General features: G+C 44.0%; 1 protein-coding gene across 1 annotated transcript; it reads left to right on the plus strand.

Moving 5' to 3' along the window:
* The first annotated feature begins 8,804 nt into the window (after nt 1–8,804).
* LOC138956704 (uncharacterized) lies at nt 8,805–13,151 on the plus strand. Its single transcript, XM_070327993.1, has one exon. It carries the CDS (start codon nt 8,805–8,807, stop codon nt 13,149–13,151), a length of 4,347 nt encoding a protein of 1,448 aa, XP_070184094.1.
* The last annotated feature ends 5,261 nt before the right edge of the window (nt 13,152–18,412 follow it).

The following is an 18,412-nucleotide window of genomic DNA, read 5'->3' on the forward strand; positions in this document are numbered from 1 at the left end:
CCTGAATAACACCAAAATCAAGTGCTCCGCAAAGAATCTACTAGATTGACTGTCACAGATTCTTAAAACAAACCACTTTTGACCATACTCTCAAAATGCTGGTCTGTTTGTTTTTTTCTCTTTTTTTTTTTTTTATTTTTTTCTTTGTCTCCAAACCGTGAGTTGTCAAATCGAACACTCTCCTTTTGAAAATGTCTTTGCTGCTTGTTTTTCTCTTCTGTTTTTGCGTGCAAGTGTGTTTTGTGCGTAATAAAAAGACAAGGTCTAAGACTTTTCTGTTCTTCGTGTTCTTTTAATTCCTTTTCTACTTTTCCTTCTAATCTCTGCGTCGCAGCTGTCTCATTAATTTTTAAACAGCATTTTCACCACGACAGTATCTGACAGAAACACGCAAAGCACACATGCACACTATCACATTTTTTTGTTCTTGTTTCTCCTTCTCCTCTGTTTTGTTTCACATCTGCCTCATTGTTAAAACTATCCTTTTTTTGGACAGCAGCTTGTTTGAAACACAGAAGTACAGGAAGAACACTGTTTATCAAACTTTCTCCTTATTTTGTTTTCTTCTTTTTTTCTGTTTGTCTTTCTTCTGACTATTCTTCTCTGTCCCACATCTAATAACGAAAACACAATCAAAATCGCTATCAAACTTTTCTTTCGTCTTCCCTTTGTCTCATAGCCAACACATTTTAAAACAAACACTTTTCTTGACAGCAGCTGGTTGAAGACAAGAGAATGCACGTGAAAAACGAACACAGAGTTTACGAGTCTCGACGGACCATTACAACAGTATTAAACCAACGCTTCTCGATGCACTGGAGGGCTGGGGTGTCAAAGCGGTAGTGCACACTCCGAGTAGCCCATTGAACAGTGATGGCGAAATTCCATTGAACACTTTTTGCCCGAAAACTTCTCGTCGCCGATTGGTTGCACTGAGAGGTCGCAGTAGTGGTGTGTGTGTGAGAGAGAGTGAAGGGAAGAGATTTTCAGAGCTCTCTCTCCCTCTCTCTCTCTCTCTCTCTCTCTCTTTCGTCGCTTCAGAGCCTGGGCTGGCTGGGTTTCGCGTTGGCGCAGTTGGTACGTCAGCGAGCCGTTTTGATACAAATGTCCCAAGTCGAGTGAGTGTAGATTGCGTCGTGTTTTGTGCACGTGGGCGGCGTGTAACTGATGTCCCCACCGCGACAAGCGGCTTTTGTTTGAGCAGCGCAAACCATTACCTGCCAAAGAGTTTACTGGTTTTTTTTGTGTGGAACTATTTATTACTTATGGGCAGAATATACCTGCGCAGTTTGAGCGGCACAGACGACGCACGGCCTATTATTTATGCCGCGATAGGGATTATGACGAGTACTTGGCCTGTTTTCCTTTCAGGCAACGTGTAGCGGGCTGGGATAAGGGCCCGTTCACACAGCGCCACGTTCTTATACCGCGACCATGCCGATCACGCCGATCTGAACAAGTTATCAAATCGGGGCATATCGCCGTCAAAATCCAGCACATGGCACTAATACCCCAGTCGCATAATATAGACGCCGCTTCTGCTACGACGGAAAAGTGTCCGAGAGCGTGGCCAATCGTGGGCCAAACGTGGCAGGATCTCCATGAGCGTGGTTTGGTCGGGGTGGGATCTGCTAGGTCGCAAAGCTGCGCGCTCTCCCTACGCTTATTTTAAACTGCACAAAACAAGCGTAGCCGGGTCGAGGCGCAGTACACTACAGTCGTGATGTAGTTTGCCATGTGCTGGATTTTGACGGCGAGCCCCGACTTGATAACTTTTTCAAATCGGAGTGATCGGCATGGTCGTCGTAAAAACGTAGAGCTGTGTGACGGGGGCCATAAAAAAACTACATCACGACTGTACTGCGCCACGACCCGGCTACGCTTGTTTTGTGCAGTTCAAAATAAGCGTAGGGAGAGCGCGCAGCTTCGCGAGCTAGCAGATCCCACCCCGACCAAACCACGCTCATGAAGATCCTGCCACGTTTGGCCCACGGTTGGCCACGCTCTCCACAAATTGTACAACGGAGTAGAAGCGGCGTCTCTGTGTGAACGGGGTATAAGCTGCAGTGCGTCGTCGGTCCTGCTGAAGTTACACAGGTGAGCGGAGACCCTTTAGGGACGTTTCTCTGACGGGTGTTGGGTTCTATCAAATCAAATAGACGCTTTATTTAAGGGGAGATCATTATCTAGCAGGGAAGTGGCCATTTTGGAGACGCTTTCTGGGAATTAAACCTTTAGGAAGTTCAAGGGTCATTCGTTGTGTTGTAATGAAGATACACCTGCAATATTTGTTTCTCTCAAAATGCTCTGTAACTATGCTCATTAATGAATTGAACTATGATTGGCGAACGGTTATCTTAGACTACTCTTCTGTGTCCAAAGTCCCGTTTCCCGTACGTCTTCATGTTATGCAAATGAAATCCGACGGATTTAAACATTCAAATAAACAATCTATCGACTCGTACCACAAGCACACAATAACTATACTTTATGCTGTACGAGGCTAAAGCGCTTTACACAAAGCGTTAAAATAAAGAAGATATTTCACCCGTCTTCGTGTTATGATGACCGTAGCTTTAATGTTATGACTACAAAACACGCTGTAGCTATATATCCGGCCTGTATTTGTCATTGGAGAATGTTAACCATACCGAAAAAACAGCTCAGCAGATCATTTTTGATTCAAAATGTTTAACGCTCAAACACGAATTCTGAGGAGTCCTCGTGTGGGGGTGTCGTCTGTTCAACTCCAAACCTGGATCGTGTAGCTCTGGGGGCGATTTAAAATATGCACTCCAACAAACACGTTTAGAATTCACCGCCCTCAAGGGCAAACTGTGGGACTCGACAAAAAGGGAAACAAAGGCAGCGCGTGAAAAATAAAAACAGTCTTACCCAAGCACAACGGACGGAGAATTGAATTACTGAGCGCTTCAACAATGACCTTACGATATTCCTGCTGTGTGGTGACATAATCCCAACCCCCAACCCGAGCTATGTAGCTTCTGCGGCGATTTGAGCCTTTTATTTTGGACACGGTTATCCCTTTCCATGCAGAAGCATCACTGTAAGCTTAGAGCTTCTTGTTGAATTATAATTATGATATATTTTACAAATGGATGATTGAATAAACAATGCTTACACAATAGAATGGATCTTGTGTAAATAATTAGATATAAAAGCAAGTCGCGTAAGGCGAAAATACAACATTTAGTCAAGTAGCTGTCGAACTCACAGAATGAAACTGAACGCAACGCAACGCAGCAAGACCGTATACTCGTAGCATCGTCACTCCACCGCCCGTGGCAAAGGCAGTGCCAGTGGAATTGACAAGAAGAGCGGGGTAGTAGTTGCGCTGAGAAGGATAGCACGCTTTTCTGTACCTCTCTTTGTTTTAACTTTCTGAGCGTGTTTTTAATCCAAACATATCATATCTATATGTTTTTGGAATCAGGAACCGACAAGGAATAAGATGAAAGTGTTTTTAAATTGATTTCAAAATTTAATTTTGATAATAATTTTTATATATTTAATTTTCAGAGCTTGTTTTTAATCCAAATATAACATATTTATATGTTTTTGGAATCAGCAAATGATGGAAAATAAGATGAACGTAAATTTAAATCGTTTTATAAAAAAAATATCTTATTTACATTTTTATTTTTTTTAATGACCAAAGTCATTAATTAAATTTTAAGCCACCAAGCTGAAATGCAATACCGAAGTCCGGGCTTCGTCAAAGATTACTTGACCAAAATTTCAACCAATTTGGTTGAAAAATGAGAGCGTGACAGTGCCGCCTCAACTTTCACGAAAAGCCGGATATGACGTCATCAAAGACATTTATCAAAAAAATTAAAAAAACGTCTGAGGATATCATACCCAGGAACTCTCATGTCAAATTTCATAAAGATCGGTCCAGTAGTTTAGTCCGAATCGCTCTACACACACACACACACACACACACACGCACAGACACACACACATACACCACACCCTCGTCTCGATTCCCCCCTCTACGTTAAAACATTTAGTCAAAACTTGACTAAATGTAAACAAGTCGCGTAAGGCGAAAATACAATATTTAGTCAAGTAGCTGTCGAACTCACAGAATGAAACTGAACGCAATGCAACGCAGCAAGACCGTATACTCGTGGTCCACCGCTCACGGCATAGGCAGTGACATTGACAAGAAGAGCTTTTCTGTACCTCTCTTCGTTTTAACTTTCTGAGCGTGTTTTTAATCCAAACATATCATATCTATATGTTTTTGGAATCAGGAACCGACAAGGAATAAGATGAAAGTGTTTTTAAATTGAATTCGAAAAAAAAATTTTGATAATAATTTTTATATATTTAATTTTCAGAGCTTGTTTTTAATCCGAATATAACATATTTATATGTTTTTGGAATCAGCAAATGATGGAGAATAAGATAAACGTAAATTTGGATCGTTTTATAAATTTTTAATTTTTTTTACAATTTTCAGATTTTTAATGACCAAAGTCATTAATTAATTTTTAAGCCACCAAGCTGAAATGCAATACCGAACCCCGGGCTTCGTCGAAGATTACTTGACCAAAATTTCAACCAATTTGGTTGAAAAATGAGGGCGTGACAGTGCCGCCTCAACTTTCACGAAAAGCCGGATATGACGTCATCAAAGACATTTATCAAAAAAATGAAAAAAACTTTCGGGGATTTCATACCCAGGAACTCTCATGTCAAATTTCATAAAGATCGGTCCAGTAGTTTAGTCTGAATCGCTCTACACACACACACACACACACAGACAGACAGACGCACATACACCACGACCCTCGTTTCGATTCCCCCTCGATGTTAAAATATTTAGTCAAAACTTGACTAAATATAAAAAGTCGCGTAAGGCGAAAATACAACATTTAGTCAAGCTGTCGAACTCACAGAATGAAACTGAACGCACTGTATTTTGTTCAGCAAGACCGTATACTCGTAGCATCGAATCGACGAAGAGACGCTGTTCGCTGCAATCCGCCATTTGTTCAAGTCACGGCGTGAAGGCCGCAACGGCGCGTTCTGATTGGTCCTCATTTGCAATTGACTCGCAGGAATAGAGCAAGCTCTATCGGTCGAAGCTACGAGAGACTGGTTTGCGATTGACTCATTAACTCCATCGCAACTCGATCATTACACCCCGTTCACACAGCTCTGCGACCTAAAATCCCGGTTACACAGTTCTGTGACTTTACGAAGACCATGGGAAGGAGTTCCTGAGAAATGCTCCTGAGAAGGCTAAGCTCGATTTGTAGAGGTCTATACGAGGTATAGGAGGGATGATTTTTTGGGACCCATATCTTTTTGTGGCATGTTTGAAATGTGATTGCAAATATTTAGGACAGTCGTCATTTAGAATTTTATACATGAACACAGCCTTGTTTAACGTCAACTGATCTTTCAAGGGGAGGAAATTCAGGAGCTTTAGTTTATCATCCGTGGACCTATTCAAATCATACAGAATAAGTTTTGCAGCTCGGCGATGCAGGGAATTGAGTCTTTTTAAATGAACATCACTGCAGTTATCCCAAAGTGTTGAAGCGAAGTTTATATGAGGCATTATGTGGGCGTAATAGAACATTTTGAGTGCTTCAGAATCTGCGTAATGCCTTAATTTTGATAACAGGTACAAATTCTTTGATACTATTTTGCAGATATTACTCAAATGAGTTTGCCATTTCAACTCTTGATCAATGGTAACACCCAATAATCTATGTTCCCTAACTTGCTGCACTTGAGTTGAACCAACTGAGAGAGAGAGAGAGAGAGAGGGGTGGGGGGAGAGAGAGAGAACAATAAATAGAGAGAGACAGAAGGAGAAAGAGAGAAAACTGAACTAAACTTTATTTTACAAGGATAAAGAGAGAGAGAGAGAGAGAGAGAGAGAGAGAGATATAGTGAGAGAGAAAGAGAGAGAGAGAGAGAGAGAGAGAGAGAGAGAGAGAGAGAGAGAGAGAGAGAGAGAGAGAGAGAAGTCTGAAGTCTGAATGTTTTAATGAGTAGGCCTTGGGCCCTTTTCATGGAGATGAGCACATCTCAAGCACCAGCATACAAATGCACACAGTGAACAAAAGCAAGAACATCCTACTACTATCGCCCTGTTTCGTTTACGGATTATGGATTACGAATGGAAAGCGCCTTCATGACAAATTAATGTAGAAAAACGTAACAATAGCGGCTTACAATAAATAGAGAGAGACAGAAGGAGAAAGAGAGAAAACTGAACTGAACTTTATTTCACAAGGATGAAGAGAGAGAGAGAGAGAAAGAGAGAGAGAGAGAGAGAGAGAGAGAGAGAGAGAGAGAGAGAGAGAGAGAGAGAGAGAGAGAGAGAGAGAGAGAGAGAGAGATAGTGAGAGAGAGAGAGATCGAGAGAGAGAGAGATAGTGAGAGAGAGAGAGAGAGAGAGAGAGAGAGAGAGAGAGAGAGAGAGAGAGAGAGAGAGACTGGGTTTTTGCCCTTTAATCATTACACACTGTTAGAACAAGAAGTGCCGATCGAAGTCTCCTCGTGCCGTTGTCCAGAACAAGTGTTTGTGGTCTAAGATTGAGACAACAGAAAAGCTAACATAACGGCTGAGGTCCCTATACCGTAGCATGTTTCATTAACTAAAGCCCGTCCTTATTTGAGCACGAAGTCGACTTGGCGAAGCTTCGCGAAGTCTTTATACCGAAAACCCACAGCTACGGCGAAGTACTTTGTACCCTACTTTGTCGCGGAACGCGATTCAGAAAATAAGTTTGTGTATTGCAGTGGTTTGCAGTGTTTAGTCATGTTTAGTCAATAATATTTATCCGATTTAACCGAGACCGGAAGGAGACGGCGCATGAAGGTACCGAGACCAGAAGGAGACGGCGCGTGAGGGTCTTCTTTAGTGACGTGTGAAAAGTCTCTCGCGTCACGGATAGCGCAGCCAATTATCAGGAGGCAGGTCAACAGCGATCTGGGATTCTGCGTTGAGACACGAGGACAGGCGCACGGGCAGGCTGACGAACGTCTTAATTCGCTGGTCAAGAAACAGCATGCGACGCGTAGCAGAATAACTTACGTCGAAGGGTGAGTAGCTCATTCAAGTCAATCTTGCCAAAGCCTTTCCGATTTTCGCCTGCGCAGTCAACTCAGCTGGTAACCAAATGGCCAGCCGGGAGATTTCGCAACGGTCAAGTCGTTACCGCAAATATTTTCTTGTTGTTCTGTAATATCGTAATATGATGCATGTATCGTGTTATGTAGTTGTTGTGCAAGTGGAAGCCGTGATGTGGCGGCAACTTGAACGTTTGGATTAGAGCACTTTGGGCTCAGTTGTTTTATTTTGTTTAGCTGGTCACTGCGATGGGAGAAGGACCAGACCAGCCGCAGAACAAACCACTCAGTAAGTTCTATGATTGTATGAACCAATTATAGAGCTGAACCAAGGTTTGTTAATTGCAGACGTTCCGGGTTCTGGGTGAAGATGTCCAAGGACGTCGAGGCAGAGTATATTTACCGAACACTTCAAAGAACATGAACTGGATGGGGAAAACCAACGAGTCACGAGCAAGCATGGTTTCAACTGGGATAGACCTTTTCGTCATCTTCAGACCGTCAGGCGAACCAGTTCTTCAGAACTAATTTAAGTAACACAAAGGAAAAAAAACAGACGTGCTTGTTCTGTGTCTCTCGAACTCGTGTGATATGAATCGTGCGCGATGAACTAACTTTCCTAACTTTTAGAATCTTTTCTTTTTTTTTGATACACCATTCATCCATCGGAAAATAAACCGAAATTTATACTTCGTAGAATCCACCTATAAAGAATTGCGTTTGTTGTTGAGTTTTTTTAGCAATAAAACTCAAGTGTGGGAGTTTGAAAGTACTATTACTTTTCTAAATCTTTCTTCCCCACATTCCGCTACAGTGGGGGCTCGTGTCCGGGATACGATTTTATGAGCTAGATCTTATTTTTTTTCTGTGTGGCCAACAACGCAAATTTTTGTAGGTGCGCGGAGGTTGTCTATCCTTACCCCATCGCAGCACAGCACGTCTGTTTCTTATGCATGATAGTTAGTCTTGAGTAGACTAGAGAAGCTATACATGTATGTTAGTTAATCTTGAGTAGATTAGTAAGCTAACACAAGAAAGCGGCGACTGCTCGGGCGAGGATTGGACGGCAACAGCAGCACTCTAAATTATATTTCTTTCACCCTACATCTTTTGAAGATAACGGTAAAGTACTAGTCGAACTGAACCCAAGCTCTTTTAGGTTGAACGAGGTTCAACAGGTAACTGGATCTAACTTGAGTAGAAGTTAGATCAGTGAACTAAGTTAGGTCGTACCAATTCGGAGTAGTTGAGACTACGACTAACCTAGTAGAGTAGAGATTTAAATTGAGTCAACATAACCAGAGTGAGGTGGTGTTAGGACTAATTTAAATCGAGGACGGTGTTTAGCTTCTTTGTTCAAAGGTTCAAAGTAAAGTCTATAATCCGTGGCGGTTGTAACTAATCAGTGTGAATTAGTGCAGCTGAAATGTTGCATTGGTAATCTACGACAGGGTCGGGGTCACAATCAACATAAGTAGCAGTAGTTAGCAGCTTGGCTTGGAGTCAAGGTCACTTTCGTTAGAAGTAGGGTATTGTCTAACAGAGTGTCGAGGCTAGTCTACGGCTACAACAGTCAAACCTTGTATCGTCTGGGACGAACTAAGATTGACTGAGGCGAGGTATCTAGTGATCTTTTTTCTCCTACAGGTAAACCTTAGTGACATTTATTCTAGAGTAGAGTAAACATGCCCCGCCCACGTCAGGTAGCAGAGGTGGACTCGCCTCTAGTGGCATACCAGCGTGACGGCAACGTACTAGGCTTATCAGGTAAACCCTTAGCAGAGTATATCGAAAAACGCCGGCTCGAGGAGCTGGAGGAGAAGAAGAGAAAAGATAACCTGGAGTTGGAGGAGAGGAGACGGAGAGAAGCTCTCCAGGCTGAAGAGCGTAGGATCGCAGCAGAGAGAGAAGATAGGCGCGAGGAGCGAGACTTCGAACTGCGTCGTATCGAGTTGCAGAATCAAGCTGAAGGCAATCGCAACCAGAACGCTCGCGAGTTAGGCAACGATGCTAGTCCCGGGCATGAGAAATCAATCAAATTGAAGCTACCATATCTGGATGATAAAGATGATCTCGAGGCATACTTTCGTCAATTCGAAAGGGTAGCAAAAATCTCGAAATGGGATGATGATGATTGGGGAGCGCGACTAGGCTGCCAACTCAAAGGCAAAGCACGCGAGGCATATGCCAGATTGTCAGATGAAGAGGCAAAGGTCTACAACACGGTAAAGGCCGCTATTCTGGAAAAGTTCCAGCTGACATCAGAGGCGTACCGGAAAAAGTTTAGGGGCGCCAAGAAAGAGGCTGGGGAAAGCGCAAAGGAAGGGTTGACGAGGATTCAACTGTATTTTGACAGGTGGGTGGAGCTAGCAAAGAGAGAGGGTAAAGCACATGAACCAAAAAGTCTGATCATCATGGAAAGGTTTCTAGAATGGCTACCCTTTGAACAAGCTCGGTTCGTGCGGGAGCGTAACCCAATCAATGTCGATGAGGCGCTCAAACACGCGCGCGTGTACGAGGAGTCGCGCGAATCGGAACATCGCCGGGCGATCCCTAATCCACCCAAAACAGTGCATAACCAACCCAACGGTGGATCCAAACCCCCCGCGAACGTGAGAACAGATAACTTCAGGTTCGGCAACGCATCGGAGGGACAGAGGTCGGGTCCCAGCGGTTGTTTTCTATGTGGCGGACCTCACCTGGCGCGTCAGTGTCCTAAGAGCAAACCCAACAATAAGCCTAGCTCTGCATCAACGATCACATTGGCAGCGGTGGACGTTCAGGAACCACCCACAGTATGTGAGAAATGCTGTAACCTCGTGTTTGAGCCGCAGTGTGAAGCTACCGTCGAAGGCAAGACGGTGAGAGCGATAAGGGATACGGGAGCTTCCGCTATCATTGTGGACAGCGAGATAGTTCCGAGGGAGAAGTACACGGGCGAAGCAAAGAGAGTAGTGTTAGCCGATTCCCGTGTGACTAGAGAGCTCCCGATAGCTGAAGTGGAGATGCGAACTCCATTTTTCAGTGGCATTACCAAGGTGTTGGTGATGGATAGGCCGGTGCATCCGGTGTTGATCGGTAACGTGAGGACCGATAGTCAAAATGTCGAGACAGGGGTGCCTTTGTTCCGAGCAAGAGCGGAGACTTGTGCTCCCGTAGTCACTCGACAGCAAGAAGCAAAAAGCAAGGAAAAGCCAGTGAAGGTTATTCCCAAGGAAACTCTGATAGGGCAGATCAAACCTGATGATCTGAAAGCTGAGCAACGAAACGACCCTGACTTGGTCAAGGCTCGCGCGGTCGCAGACCAGAAGATCAAAACAGGGACTCGTTACGTATGGAAGAAGGATATTCTGTACAGGGTCTACTCGTCCAAAGATACAGAATACAAGCAGGTGGTGGTGCCTAAAAAGTTTAGGGACGAAGTGATGGGTTTGGCGCATGATTCACCCATGTCAGGTCACTTAGGCGCTAGGAAAACCAGAGACAGAATCTGGCGAGACTTTTTCTGGCCAGGCATCTGCGGAGATGTGAGACGCTACTGTGCATCATGTGATGCCTGCCAAAGAAGTACTCCTAAGGGAGCAACTAGGAAGGTACCCCTCCAGAAAGTCCCGCTGATGAACACCCCTTTCGAACGCGTTGGTGTTGATATCATCGGCCCCATCCTACCTGCTTCGGCGCGGGGGCATCGGTACATCCTTACCATGATCGATCACGCGACTAGGTACGCGGAGGCCGTTCCGCTGAAAGACATCAGCTCAGAGACGGTCGCGGATGCTCTGTTTGAGATGTGGACGCGTTTCGGACTACCCAAAGAAGTGTTGACTGATCAGGGGGGACAGTTTGTAGGTGGATACATGACTGAAGTCAACAGGTTGCTAGGGGTGAAAGGATTGCGCACCAGTCCGTTTCATGCTCAAACCAATGGGTTAACAGAGAAACTGAACTCTACTCTCAAGTCAATGATGAAGCGTATGTGCCAAGAGCAGCCCAAGGAGTGGGATAAATTTATTCCCGCTCTACTGTTTGCATACCGCGAGGTGCCCCAAGAAAGCCTGATGTTCTCTCCGTTCGAACTCTTGTACGGGAGAGAGGTCCGAGGACCCATGCAGGTACTCAGGCAGATTTGGACTGATGACGAGTCCAGTGAAGAGTTGAGGACGACAATAGGTCACATTGTCGATCTCTCGAACAAAATAGAACAAACGTGCACTCTAGCCAGGGAAAACCTGAGCAAAGCCTCGCTCAGACACGCACGGGCGTACGATAAAAACACACGCCAAAGGCACCTGGCAAAGGGTGACAAAGTTTTGATTTTGTTACCAGTGAAGCACAACAAGCTTCAGCTGACTTGGAAAGGACCTTACAAGATAGTTGATAGAGTGGGATCTTGCAACTATAGAGTACAAATGGGAAACAAGGTCAAGGTGTACCACGCCAACCTGCTGAAGTTGTACGTGGAAAGAACCGCGTCGGATGTTCCCGACGGAGCGGCCGCGAGATCGGCGGAACCCGCAGAAGAAGAAGTAGCAATTGTGATGCACGAGATGAGTGATAGCGAAGACGGTGGGCTGAACACCGACAAGATACCACTCATACCTCTCGCTCCAAAAGAAAAGTGGGATGATGTGGTCATTAACGCCGAATTATCTGTGGAAAAGCAGAAAGACTTGCGTAACTTGTGTCGCAGTCACCAGAAAGCTCTGAGTGATATGCCAGGCTCATGCCAGCTAGAAGAATGCGAAATCAAACTGTCTACCTCTGAGCCGGTGCGTGTGAAACAGTACCCAATTCCTCACTCACAGAGGGAAACAATCAAGAAGGAAGTGCAAACTATGGAAAAGATGGGGGTTATCGAACCTAGCGTGTCTCCATATAGCAGTCCGGTTGTACTGACGCAAAAGCGTGACGGTACAGTGAGATTCTGTATAGACTACAGAAAATTGAACAAGGTCACCGAGTTCGATTCTGAGCCAATTCCGGATGCTGAGCAAATCTTTGCTCGTCTGCAGCAGGCAGAGTACTTCTCAAAATTGGATTTGAGTAAGGGTTACTGGCAAGTGGGCGTTAAAGAAAAAGACAGAGCCAAAACCAGCTTCTCTACTCCAGGGGGCCAGTACCAGTGGACAAAAATGCCATTTGGACTGAAAACGGCCAGTGCCATATTCACTAGGTGTGTCAGAAAACTGCTCGATCCGTTAGGCAGGGAGGACGTAGAATTCTTCATGGATGACATCCTGATAGCAACCAAAACCTGGGAACAACATCTGGAGGCTTTGAACGCAGTGTTGGCGAGGCTTGAGGAGGTCGGCCTCACCGCCAAACCCTCCAAGTGTCACCTAGGATTCCGCGAACTTGACTACCTCGGTCACCGGATCGGTCATGGGAAAATAAGCCCAGACGATGACAAAACCGAGAAAATCAGAAGGGCGGAAAAACCTCGTACAAAGAAAGAGGTGCGTTCTTTCTTGGGCCTAGCGGGGTATTACCGGAAGTTTGTGCCTGACTTTGCTCGCGTGAGTGCGCCCCTCACAGACCTCACAAAGAAAGATCAGCCAGAGAAGGTAGTCTGGACCAAAGAGTGTGAAACTGCTTTCACGACTCTGAAACAGTGTCTGACCAGCAAACCCATTCTGATACTGCCGGACAATAGCAAACAGTACGTGTTACGTACAGACGCATCCAACGAAGCGTTAGGAGCAGTTCTACTGCAAGAGCAAGGTGGCAACTTGCACCCGGTGGCTTACGCAAGCAAAAAACTGAACAGCGCCGAAAGAAACTACTCGACCATAGAAAAGGAGTGTCTCGGGGTGGTTTGGGGAGTGAAAAGATTCGAGCAGTATTTGTACGCCGAGCAGTTCGTGATTGAAACTGATCACCAACCACTCCAGTACTTGCAGAAGTCAAAAACTGAAAACGGCAGGCTTATGAGATGGGCTTTGCAGCTCCAACAACACTCTTTCACCCTCAAAGTGATTCCAGGCAAAGACAATGTCGGAGCTGACTTTTTGAGCAGAGCCAATTATCAGTAGAGGAGTAGTAGTAAACTGAGAGGTGGTGAGCTTCCAGAGATAAATAGGATAGCAAGTGGAAAGGAGGTGGAGTATTTTCAGGGTTAAATGAAATAAAACTTATTGTCTGAGAAAGAGCTAAAACTAGTTTTCGCTTCAGAAGGGGGGGCCTTTGTCGCGGAACGCGATTCAGAAAATAAGTTTGTGTATTGCAGTGGTTTGCAGTGTTTAGTCATGTTTAGTCAATAATATTTATCCGATTTAACCGAGACCGGAAGGAGACGGCGCATGAAGGTACCGAGACCAGAAAGAGACGGCGCGTGAGGGTCTTCTTTAGTGACGTGTGAAAAGTCTCTCGCGTCACGTATAGCGCAGCCAATTATCAGGAGGGAGGTCAACAGCGATCTGGGATTCTGCGTTGAGACACGAGGACAGGCGCACGGGCAGGCAGACGAACGTCTTAATTCGCTGGTCAAGAAACAGCATGCGACGCGTAGCAGAATAACTTACGTCGAAGGGTGAGTAGCTCATTCAAGTCAAGCTTGCCAAAGCCTTTCCGATTTTCGCCTGCGCAGTCAACTCAGCTGGTAACCAAATGGCCAGCCGGGAGATTTCGCAACGGTCAAGTCGTTACCGCAAATATTTTCTTGTTGTTCTGTAATATCGTAATATGATGCATTTATCGTGTTATGTAGTTGTTGTGCAAGTGGAAGCCGTGATGTGGCGGCAACTTGAACGTTTGGATTAGAGCACTTTGGGCTCAGTTGTTTTATTTTGTTTAGCTGGTCACTGCGATGGGAGAAGGACCAGACCAGCCGCAGAACAAACCACTCAGTAAGTTCTATGATTGTATGAACCAATTATAGAGCTGAACCAAGGTTTGTTAATTGCAGACGTTCCGGGTTCTGGGTGAAGATGTCCAAGGACGTCGAGGCAGAGTATATTTACCGAACACTTCAAAGAACATGAACTGGATGGGGAAAACCAACGAGTCACGAGCAAGCATGGTTTCAACTGGGATAGACCTTTTCGTCATCTTCAGACCGTCAGGCGAACCAGTTCTTCACAACTAATTTAAGTAACACCAAGGAAAAAAACAGACGTGCTTGTTCTGTGTCTCTCGAACTCGTGTGATATGAATCGTGCGCGATGAACTAACTTTCCTAACTTTTCGAATCTTTTCTTTTTTGATACACCATTCATCCATCGGAAAATAAACCGAAATTTATACTTCGTAGAATCCACCTATAAAGAATTGCGTTTGTTGTTGAGTTTTTTTAGCAATAAAACTCAAGTGTGGGAGTTTGAAAGTACTTCTACTTTTCTAAATCTTTCTTCCCCACATTCCGCTACATACTTCGCTTCGCAATGTTTTGACATGCGAGGCTGCGCTGTAGCTCTGCGACGAAGTTGTTCTTTTTGTCAGAAGAGTGTTTTTTGATTCAAGATGGACGTAGAAATCACACTCGAAAGAGCAGAATGCATTCTCTTGGACTTCGCGAAGCTATGCTGAAAGTTGTTCACAATTAAGGGGCGAATTCTCGTTCCGGAAGCTTAATTCGCGAAGTCGACTTCGTCCAATTAAGGAGAGGCTTGCATATTTGAATTCTTCATGTCAAAATACATATATGTAGCCCTTTAGTTTGTCACTTTAGTCAATATAACACGTGAGATATGGCCCGCATAAGATTTTCAGGCGGCCATTTTGAAAAGTGTCATGGCGGCCAAACAAACCAAATTCAGAATGTCCACCTACCTAGACTACACTACTCCACGTCCAGACTCTCCATTGAGACCATGTGGATGCTTGTAACCCTCAACGTTTAGCGTCTCATTTTTTTGGCAAGCTACAGATTTCAGCTACCCGACTAATATGGTATAAGTATGTGATATGAGCAGTACAGTACCGCACCGACTCCGTGACGAAGACAGCGAGACGCCTCCGAGAAAACCAAGTATGATTTTAGAAGAAAGGATTCCATTCAGTGACTAAAAATTGGTCTTTTTGCGTTTGGTAGGTTTCGGAGCCTCTGGGGATGCTAAGATGGAGTTCAGTATATGTGTGCTTGCCGTTCTTTTTTGAACCCGTATGGCACTTTCAGGATAGAATAGAAAGAGTGTGTGGGCAGGGAGTGTTGATGGTGTGTTTTGTGTGTGTGTGTGTGGGGGGGGGGGGCAGAGCGAGAGAGAGAGAGAGAGAGAGAGTGAAAGAGAGAGATAGAGATAGAGTGAAAGAGAGAGAGAGAGAGAGAGAGAGAAGAGAGAGAGAGAGACAGAAAGAGAGAGAGAGACAGAAAGAGAGAGAGAGAGACAGAAAGAGACAGAGACCGACAGACAGAGACAGATATATGGTCTGCAAATTTTGAATCTCCTTTGGTACAATTGACAAAAGGATTGATTGCATTTCGTAGTCCTAATATCTTGGTAACCCGGAAGTGTTCCAAATCTTTTCATCTTTCATCTCTTTCTTTTCTTCTTTCTCTTTTATGTCTTTGAAATTGGCCAAAAAAGTGACGGGTGCCGTTCTATATTGAGACCAATAACGTTCGGAAGAAAAGGGAACTTACGGATTCGGTATCAGACACAAGCATTGTAGCCAGCGTCGGATGTTGACAGTTTCAATGACGAGAGGACACCCCTTGACCAGCAGTGTTCACTCTTTTTACATTTAGTCAAGTTTTGACTAATTGTTTTAACGTAGAGGGGGGAATCGAGACGAGGGTCGTGGTGTATGTGTATGTGTGTGTGTGTATGTGTGTGTGTGTGTGTGTGTGTGAGTGTGTGTGTGTGTGTGTGTGTGTGTGTGTGTGATTAGGAGAAACTACTGGATCGATCTTCCTGAAACTTTACATGAGAGTTCCTGAGTATGATATCCCCAGACGTTTTTTTTCTTCATATTTTGGATAAATGTCTTTGATGACGTCATATCCGGCTTTTTGGATAGTTGAGGCAGCACTGTCAATGCTCTCATTTTTAACCAAATTGGTTGACATTTTGGTCAAGCAATTTTTGACAAATTCCGGAATATATGATTGCTTTGCAGCTCGGAAGCTTCAAAATTAATCAATGAGTTTGCTCATTAAAGTTGTCATCAAAATCGATTTTTGTTTTGCAGGCATATGTTTTTTGACTTTTTATGTGTGTACGGACAAGCGGACAGCAGTAACGGTCCTTTCTTTAAGCGTCCTTCTCATCAAAGCAATAAAGTGACAAACCAGTGTAATAGTACATTCTCTTCTTTAACAACAAAATATATTCTGCATCACTAAAGCCGGTGTTGAAAGTGTAGAACATGACAAGGCTGTTGTTGGGCGTCAGTGGTCCGCGAAACGCCGACACTTATTTCAAAAGCCTGAAACTGTGCCATCATTTGTGTTGAACTTTCTTTTTACATTTAGTCAAGTTTTGACTAAATGTTTTAACATAGAGGGGGGAATCGAGATGAGGGTCGTGGTGTGTGTGTGTGTGTGTGTGTGTGTGTGTGTGTGTGTGTGTGTGTGTGTGTGTGTGTGTGTGTAGACCGATTCAGAGTAAACTACTGGACCGATCTGTATGAAATTTTTCATGAGAGTTCCTGGGTATGATATCCCCAGAAGTTTTTAAATTTTTTTGATAAATGTCTTTGATGACGTCATATCCGGCATTTTGTAAAAGTTGAGGCAGCACTGTCACACCCTCATTTTTCAATCAAATTGATTGAAATTTTGGCAAAGCAATCTTCGACAAAGGCCGGACTTCGGTATTGCATTTCAGCTTGGAGGCTTAAAAATTAATTTATGACTTTGGTCATTAAAAATCTGAAAATTGTCATTAAAATTATATTTTAATAAAACGATCCAAAATTACGTTTATCGTATTCCTCATCATTTTCTGATTCCAAAAACATATAAATATGTTATATTCGGATTAAAAACAAGCTCTGAAAATTAAAATATAAAAATTATGATTAAAATTAAATTTCCGAAATCGATTTAAAAACAATTTCATCTTATTCCTTGTCCGTTCCTGATTCCAAAAAACATATAGATATGATATGTTTGGATTAAAAACACGTTCAGAGAGTTAAAAAGAATAGAGATATAGAAAAGCGGGCTATCCTCCTCAGCGCAACCGCTACCGCGCTTTTCTGTATTGTTAATTTCACTGCCTTTGCCACGAGCGGTGGACAGACGATGCTACGAGTGTACGGTCTTGCGGAAAAAATGCTTTGCGTTCAGTTTCATTCTGTGAGTTCGACTGAGCTTGACTAAATGTTGTATTTTCGCCTTACGCGACTTGTTTTTCACTGTGGAGGGGGGTAATCAATTAGTACAAATTTGCCGATGGAAATTGATACTAACAACATCACTGTGCTACTTCCCGCTGAGTCTCCGTCGGGTTCTTTCACTATTTTTTTTAGGTTTAAGTTGCAAACCAAATACTAAAAGGATTAAAGTGGGATCGCTATGGCAACACCATAGTGGTTAAAGTAGTACGCGACGGCTGGTACTTTTCTCTTCTCACAGCTCCGATTCATAATATATGTTGTTGTACATGTACAGTACAAAAACAAAGAATGAGCTGCTGATGGAGAAATGCTTTGTTAACCTTTTCTTGTCGGGAGGGTCGAGGGTGAGAGAGCAGCTTTATTTTGTAGGAGGGGGGGGGGGGGGTCAGGGTTTGGTGATGCGGTGGGGTGGTGTTTGTGTGTGTGGGGAGGGGGGGGAGGGCAGTAGTCAGTTATTATGTGAAACTGATAACCTTCCTGTACGACTGAAGGTACCTTCACAAATGAATTGACTCTTAATTGTTTTAGACCCTTAGAACCTCATGTTTTTTCCTAAGATTTCAATGATTGACAGATTGTCAATTATCGTTCATCTAGTGTCTTGAAATCGACGCGTAAAATTAATGTGACCCTCCACCACGGAATGAGTCGCATGTCACCAGTCCTCGTGCGGTTCTGCGATAGGCTTAATATAAGTCCGGCCGTGGGGACTGTGGTAACAGTGTGAGGGTCACCTTAGTCCCAGGCTTATAACTCGAAAAGTTTTCGCTCTTTTCTAAAACGGGTTTCACCACTGGATAGAGCATAACATACTCTGGAGGAAAATGTAAAAATATGAAAACCATGCAGCGGTGACATGCGACTCATTCCGCGGTGGAGGGTCACAAATGGTCTGAAATGGAAAATACCTTGTGGGATCCGTCAATGGATGGTGAAAAAGAGTCGTTGTACTGTACCTGTTTCACTAGCGATATCTCCCAACCGTGTGGCACGGTACTTTTCCCATTTTTACCCA

Source organism: Littorina saxatilis, unplaced genomic scaffold (assembly GCF_037325665.1).
Source record: "Littorina saxatilis isolate snail1 unplaced genomic scaffold, US_GU_Lsax_2.0 scaffold_836, whole genome shotgun sequence".
NCBI classification, from domain to species: domain Eukaryota; kingdom Metazoa; phylum Mollusca; class Gastropoda; order Littorinimorpha; family Littorinidae; genus Littorina; species Littorina saxatilis.